At 31.2% G+C, this 7,882-nt stretch overlaps 1 protein-coding gene across 1 annotated transcript; it reads left to right on the top strand.

Moving 5' to 3' along the window:
* LOC107626306 (calcium-dependent protein kinase 26-like) lies at positions 7-4,271 on the top strand. Its single transcript, XM_016329157.2, has 8 exons — positions 7-311; positions 523-1,654; positions 2,069-2,212; positions 2,345-2,497; positions 2,677-2,792; positions 2,923-3,090; positions 3,532-3,756; positions 3,982-4,271. Exons 2-8 carry the CDS (start codon positions 556-558, stop codon positions 4,108-4,110), a joined length of 2,034 nt encoding a protein of 677 aa, XP_016184643.1. The 5' UTR covers positions 7-311; positions 523-555; the 3' UTR covers positions 4,111-4,271.

The raw sequence follows: 7,882 nt of genomic DNA, 5'->3' as shown, positions 1-7,882 counted from the left end.
CAGCTTAACACAACTCATGTTTTTGAGTTTTGACTCTCTCTTCTCACCTTAAAACAAGCCTCATTTAATTTTTTTCCCGTCTCCACACAAAGTTTCCTCCTTTATACCCTTCAAAATTAAAACCCCCTTCCAATTCAGCGAATTTTCTCCTTTATTATTCCTTAATTGCAAGAATAGGGTTTGTTGAAGTTCGTATGATAATGATAATGGTAATGAGTGTGGGGACCTCTCATTAATGAGAGCTATTTCGGCATTTCCTTCGAATCCTGAATCAGAAGAAGGAATGAGCGCTTGCATCTTCATGCTTCAAAGTACGTAGCAAAAACCCTCATTTTCTTTTTCCCGCATTCTCTCTCTTAATTTGAAATGTTAGGGATTAGAGGGTGCCAAATTGGAGAAATTCATGTTAAGCTAAATGTTAATCATGTTAGCCTTTTGAAGTTTGAGGAGAAAACTGAAATGGGATCATAATTTTTCTAAATTATAATATTTGTTTATATTTGGATTGTTATTGTTTGTTAGATGCTTGGAATAAGGAATGAGTATTGATGTTAGATGGGAAACAACTGTGTTGCACCAAGAAAGTCTTCCAAAGATGGCACATATACAAGTTTCATCTCGTGGTGCCGGCCGAAGAAAGCAACTGCGTGCGCGGATAAAGACGAAGATGTGAGCAAAACTGAAAAGGAGACAGAACCTGTTCAACAAAAGGCACCAGAGGTTGTTAAAATTGAGAAGGAGGTGGAGAAGCCAACACAATCCATAAAGGTTAAGAATGAAACTAAGCGTCTGGAATCTATAAAACAAGTTGAGAAGACTAAATTGCCAGCACCAACTCCAGCTCCTGCTCCGGCAGCTCCAGCTCCAGCTCCAGCTCCAGCTCCTGATCCTGATCCTGATCCTGATCCGGCTCCGGCTCCTGATCCGGCTCCGGCTCCTGATCCGGCTCCGGCTCCAGCTCCGGCTCCTGCTCCTGCTCCTGATCCTGATCCTGCTCCTGCTCCTGCTCTTGCTCCAGCTCCAGCTCCAGCTCCAGCTCCAACAACAAAAAGTAACCAATGGGAAGAAAAGGTTAAAGTAGGAGAGCCTGCAAAAGAAAAGAAGACTCAGATTGTGAAGAGGCAAATAAGTGCAGGCCTAAAACAAGGTTCTATCTTGCAAAGGAAAACTGGTGTCCTTAAGGAGTTCTATACTTTGGGACCGAAGCTCGGACAAGGGCAATTTGGAACAACCTACCTTTGTGTGGAGAAAGCTACTGGAACCGAGTATGCATGCAAGTCCATTTTGAAGAGGAAATTGGTGACTGATGAAGATGTTGAAGATGTGAGGAGGGAGATTCAGATAATGCATCACTTGGCAGGTTGCCCCAATGTGATCTCCATTAAGGAATCCTATGAGGACGCTGTCGCGGTTCATGTTGTGATGGAGTTGTGTGCAGGGGGTGAACTCTTTGATAGGATTGTGGAAAGAGGGCATTACACAGAGAGAAAAGCAGCAAAACTAGCAAGGATTATAGTTGGTGTTATTGAGTCTTGCCACGCACTTGGAGTAATGCATCGCGACCTTAAGCCGGAGAACTTTCTTTTTGTCGATAAGCAGGAAGATTCAGTCCTTAAAGCAATAGATTTTGGCCTCTCTACTTTCTTCAAACCAGGTTTGACAAAAAATAATAATACTAAAATAATAAAGAAAACGTTTCCATTTTTCCTTCCCTTGTTTGAGTAGGAGTTATCTTAGAATTTTATCCATATTTTGTTCTTTTTGTTTTGAGATCCTTTTGAGGCCATTTTTCTAATATGCAGTAAAGTATAGCTTTTCATTTGATGCTAAGTGAAGTTTGAGTTGATTTTTGCAAAACAATGCAAAGAGCATTGTTGATTTTGTGAAACAAGTTACTTGTTTTTGAAACAAAAATAATTGTTTGTGTATTTAGAGACTTTGTTTTTATGTGCATCATGCTATCTTGATGCATAACTAAACGAAATTAGTGTGATAACATAACAAAATGTCTCTTCATCCTTCAACTTTTTAAAGTGCCATGAACTTTTGTCAACAATTTCTTTTGCAGGAGACATTTTTGATGATGTGGTAGGAAGCCCTTATTATGTTGCACCTGAAGTTCTCCGAAAGCGTTACGGCCAAGAAGCTGATGTGTGGAGTGCTGGTGTCATCATATACATTCTCTTATGTGGTGTACCTCCATTTTGGGGAGGTAGGAAACTAAGAATTCTAAGTTTAACACACAATGATCCAAGTTCTAATCATTGTGCTTAATTTCTATTTCCCCAAGATGTAAAAGCTGTTTCTAAAAATGGTAATCTTTATTTTGTTCCTTGGTAAATAGAAACGGAGCAAGAGATTTTCGACTCAATTTTGAAGAGTAAACTGGATTTCTCATCAGCACCATGGCCTAGTATCTCTGATGGTGCAAAAGACTTGGTTAAGAAGATGCTTGACAGAGATCCTAGCAAACGAATATCCGCTTTTGAAGTTCTTAGTAAGTTTCCTTACTGTTAACATGTTGACATAACTCTGAAACATGAGCTTTTTTTGTTTATCCAACACATTTATGGTGTCATGTATCTTAATTAGGCCCTGAATAATCAAAATTCTGGCTTGTGATTATCGAAATTTTGTCACCACATCGTTTAATGATCATTCTTTGATTCAATGCAGGACACCCCTGGATTCAGGTTGATGGAGCAGCTCCAGACAAGCCTCTTGATGCTGCAGTTTTGACTCGGCTGAAGCAGTTTACTGCAATGAACAAGCTCAAGAAAATGGCTCTTAGAGTGAGTATTATTTTCATCTTTATGAAAAGTGGTTTGCATTAGAGGTTAATAGAAAGATATCTATGTAAATATATTGACTTCATTCTGGAAATTTTACCCTTAATGAATTTATCTATATTGTTCTATGCAGGTAATTGCAGAGAATCTCAATGAAGATGAGATTGCTGGATTGAAAGAAATGTTTAAGAATATAGACACAGACAACAGTGGCCACATTACTTTTGAAGAACTAAAAATTGGACTGAAAAGATATGGTCATAATCTCAATGAGTCTGAAATTTATGACCTAATGCAAGCTGTAAGTACTAATTCTGAATCATCTTATTTCTTACCTCAACTAAACCTAAACTTTCATGAATCATAATTTTAGGAAAAGTATAATAATAGATTGATTAATATGGTTAAATTACCATCGAGGTTTTTATAGTTTCACTCAATTTTCAATTAGAATAATATAAAAGCTTGCAGTCAAGTCCTTATAATTAAAACTTTTGTAAACAAATCCCTATACTCGAAAATAAACTATTCTTTTTTCTCTAAAATATCCGTTAAACAGTATGGAGACTTGGTAACAAAATCTATAAACACAGAAAGACCTGATTAAAAATTAAGAGAAACTATAAGAATCGCTAGAGTAATTAAACTTAAATTATATTAAAATAGGAAATATAATTTTCTTCATTCTAAGTAGTACATTGTCTTAATCAATCTAACTCCTTTTTGTTCTGAAAAACAACAGGCAGATGTTGATAACAGTGGCACAATTGACTATGGAGAATTCTTAGCAGCAACATTGCACTTAAACAAAATTGAGAAGGAAGATCATTTAGCTGCAGCTTTCTCATTTTTTGATAAAGATGGTAGTGGCTACATCACTCAAGATGAGCTTCAACAAGCTTGTGAAGAATTTGGAATAGAGGACGTTCGCTTGGAGGATTTGATCGGAGAAGTTGACCAGGATAATGTGAGTATACATATATATATTCTACATACATACAGAAAAAATAAAAAATTAAATCAAATGAAATCATATAATACTATGCGTTTGATTTGTGTTTTTATTTTCTATGTTTTCTACTTTTAGGATTTTGCAAAGAAAAAAGAGAGAACAGAGGACATGATTTTATAAATTTCAAATTCCATTCATGTATTGATATCTTTGTCATGTTTACTTTTTGATCCCTATCAGGATGGAAGAATAGACTACAATGAATTTGTGGCAATGATGCAAAAAGGCAATGCTGATATGGGTAGAAGGGGAAGAAAAGGTAGCAGTAGTTTTAGCATTGGATTTAGGGAACCACTACCTGTATGTTAAGAAAATAGTGTATGAGTTTCTTTTTTGGTAACACAGACAATTTTCTCCAAGGTGTGTATTGAACTGAACTGACCCTAGTTCATGTAAATTTTGGATGAAGAAACATTACAAAGGGTTTGTTCGTTTTTGTTTTGGATGAACCAACAATTTGATCCTTAAAAGATTATTAAAATGTTAAGTGCTGACACATAATATATATGTTTTAAAAGTAGCATTTGGCTTCTGTTGTGAAATAAAAAAGACACAAATGTAAAGAACAAAATCTATTTGAAAATATGAGACAAAGACAGAAGTTTAAAATTATTTTTATCTAAAATAATATTTAAGAAGATTGACTTTTTAAAATAGAAAAATGCAAAAAACATGTATCGATATTAAGAAAGATTTTTATGCTAAGTTTTATATGTATAAAAAGATAAAAAGAAGTGACACGACTCGTATGTCTTTAGAACTAAATGTCATCTTAATAGATATTTTACTAACTAATCGTATCTCAAGAGTTAACACTTAAATTAATCTCTGAAATTATATTTGCACTTTCAATCTCAATTTGTCCTTCAACTTGACATTTGTGACTTGTATCGGCTTCACCTTATTTTTGTCAAAGAATCATTAACAATATACTAAGATAAACGGACAACTTTCTAACGACCGTTTAATGTGAAAATTAGAATTTTTTTACCTCGATTTTTCTCATGAAACTTTTAAAATTTTAATCCTAATTTTAGTTAAGGGTTTTAAAAGTTTCTTAGAAAGTAATTGAGGTAAAATTCAATTGCGACATCAGATAGTCGTTAAGAAGTTTAACGCGACAGACGTTAATCTATTTCAACACGCAGTTAACAATTCTACGACGAAAATAATATTAGGGACTAAGGTGAATCACGAATATTAAGTTAGAAAATTAAATTGAGTAAATTAAAATTTTGGAGATGATTAGATTAAAGCGTGAATATAATTTTAAAATTATCAATACGATTATTTACTCCTATGATAAATCTTGTTTATATATATAATTCTTAAGAAAAAGAAAACTTTTAGGAACCAATTAATTAATTGATTGATCTTTTAAGAGTTAAGTTCTTGTAACATTATTTATTTATCAGGATCAACATTTATTTGAATATAGCTTGCAGCCTCCTAAGTGTGTAAAAGTATTCAACTATTTTTTTACCTTAGTCCATGACAATAATAAAAAAGTTTCACGGTCCACAAAGTCCAACAAAATACATAAATTCAGTTTTAATTTTAGTTTTTATCATCTTATCTTTATATTACCTTCTTATCTTATCTTTTTGCTTTTATTTTTCGTAGACAATACTCTATATATTTAGTTTTACTTTTATAATTCAATCAATCAAGAAATATATAACAAAGCATTCTTTATTTTTGCATACTCTTTATGTACTCTTTTAATTTTATTAAAAAAAATTCAATTCGAATTTTAACATGAATCTTGGTAAAGAGTAGCTCTCAAAATGGCACTTATAAATTGTAATGCTTCATACTTAGGATTCAAAGGGTTATAATGTCATAACCTAAGGTCAAAAACATCACTATTGTATTTATTTTTTGATAGAGCTAGCCAATAATCATAGATAGATAGAGTTAATGTCATACACCAAGCTAAACTTCAAAGTCATCTTGACAAGTCACCATACCATATAATTGATAAACTGAATCCCCAAACAAAAGTCGGCTCGAAATAAAAATTAACTAAAAATTTAAGATTTAGAATATAGAATATTCTATTATTTTATTAAAAAAGATTTTTTAACCCAAAAGCATGATCATAAGAAAAACATGTTCTCTTTCCAAATCTAACTATTGTTTGAAAAGACTTAAATCTGACTTAGCAAGAAAAATGCTTCATTCCTAATATATGGATCCAATTTTAATTATTAGTTGTATGATGGAAATACTCTGAACTCACACACAGACACAATGACACAAATTAAGCTCATCAAATGAGATTGTGAAGTAGACAATAATACAACAAAATAAAACCAAGGTCAATGTCATCCATTTTAAAGCTCAATTTGTGGGTTAGATATTGTTATATGTTGCTATCCAATTTATCATTGTTTCTATTGATTTGTTATTACTTAACAGGAACATCCATTTAGTTTATATCTTATATTATATTATTATATTATATTATCTATTCAGAGGTTGGGTGTATTTGTCAATGGGGTCATGAGTTATGGCACCCAAATAAGTGAGATGAGGTTTGCCAATTAATTAAGGAACTATTTGATTAAGTGGGGTATCATGCTAATCAAGTGATTAGGAGTAATCTTTAATTTTGATCAGTTGATATACAAATTAGAGCTTAATTTGTCACCATAAGATTTGCTTGATTGGTGAGTATTCATCCATCAACATGGTCAACTTCCAACTTCATAATGTAGCAAGTAATAACAACTAATTAATGACAATAATATAAATAATAATATTGTTATATCAATGCTCTATTATTTTACTTTTATTGCTAGCTACCTTGGATAATAATATTGTCATATATATATGTATATCATCTATGTCTGTTTCTTGACTTAGCAGGTAGTGTGTATCTTCGTTAATTACTAGATTGTAACTATATTTAACTTTATAGATGCATGAATGACTTGTTGTTTTGTATATTAATTAATAATTAATTAATTCGTTAAGAGTTTAATTATACTGCAATAAAAATTGAGAGAGATTTAGACTCAGTATTATGTTTATTAGTTCAAAGACTGATACTAAATTTTTTTTTCTGTTTTTAAAATTTTAGTATTTCAGTACATTTAAAAAGTAGGGACACAAAGAGACTAAAATTTTGAGAGACAGAGACTGAAACTTTAATAATATTTTATACCTAAAATATCTTTATTTCAATTAATTTATTTCAATTTTACTCTTTGTATAAATTAAATAAATTTTATTATTGTTTTAATTTCTGTCTTCCACTCTGCACCAAATAAAATACTGAGATTTATTCAATCTTTGTTTTTTAGAAGGGAATATATAATTTCTTCTTTTTGTATTAAATAATTTAGAGGAAACAAAACAAAAAAAATTCACAATGTGATGCACACATATACTCATTTTTCTAATTTTTTCCTTTGTATTTATATTGTTATTTTATACACCAAACTAATATATAGTTATTTTTATAATGAGAAAATACAAATAATGAGGCAAAGCCTCTGCAAAAAGAAACGTTTCAGGGTCTAAGGGGAAATGGGTGGGACCTACAGAAACGTGGAGAATGATTTAGATTTTGGACGGATATGGACGACGCAGATTGTAGCTAAAGATCTTTGACAGCCGTCCGATAAATGCAGATTCTGACAACTCACGTGAGGTTGGCGCCAAACGGTGGGGTGTCTATTTTGGCTTAATGTGCGACTAATCATGTTCCATGCTTCTGCCACGTCACTCATTTATTTTTAACATTTACTCATTTCTCTTTACAAAATTATTTTCAGCCAAAGTCTCTTTAACTGTTTTTTATTAAATATAAGAAATGTTGTTTTTTTAACCGTAAAAATTTATATGTAATTATTTTTATTTGATGTTATTTAAAAATTATTAAATAATTTAATATATTTAATTAAATTATTATTTAATAATTTTTAATTATTAATTTTATATAAAAATAATTATATTTAAATGTTTATTTTTTTTAATTAAAAAAGTTTTAATTTTTTATTTATGTTATTTTAGATTAATAATTTAAATTTAAAATTTAAAATTTTTTATTTTTTATTTTTTCACTTTCAATAAC

This window comes from Arachis ipaensis, chromosome B02 (assembly GCF_000816755.2).
Source record: "Arachis ipaensis cultivar K30076 chromosome B02, Araip1.1, whole genome shotgun sequence".
Classification (NCBI taxonomy): domain Eukaryota; kingdom Viridiplantae; phylum Streptophyta; class Magnoliopsida; order Fabales; family Fabaceae; genus Arachis; species Arachis ipaensis.
Note: the sequence above shows the minus strand (reverse complement) of the source record. Positions and strands in the feature narration are given on the sequence as shown.

Coding starts and splice junctions, on each gene's coding strand:
- LOC107626306 (XM_016329157.2), top strand. CDS start 556: ATGGGAAACAACTGTGTTGCACCAAGAAAGTCTTCCAAAGATGGCACA. Junction 1,655..2,068: donor CTCTACTTTCTTCAAACCAG/GTTTGACAAAAA, acceptor TTTCTTTTGCAG/GAGACATTTTTGATGATGTG. Junction 2,498..2,676: donor ATCCGCTTTTGAAGTTCTTA/GTAAGTTTCCTT, acceptor GATTCAATGCAG/GACACCCCTGGATTCAGGTT.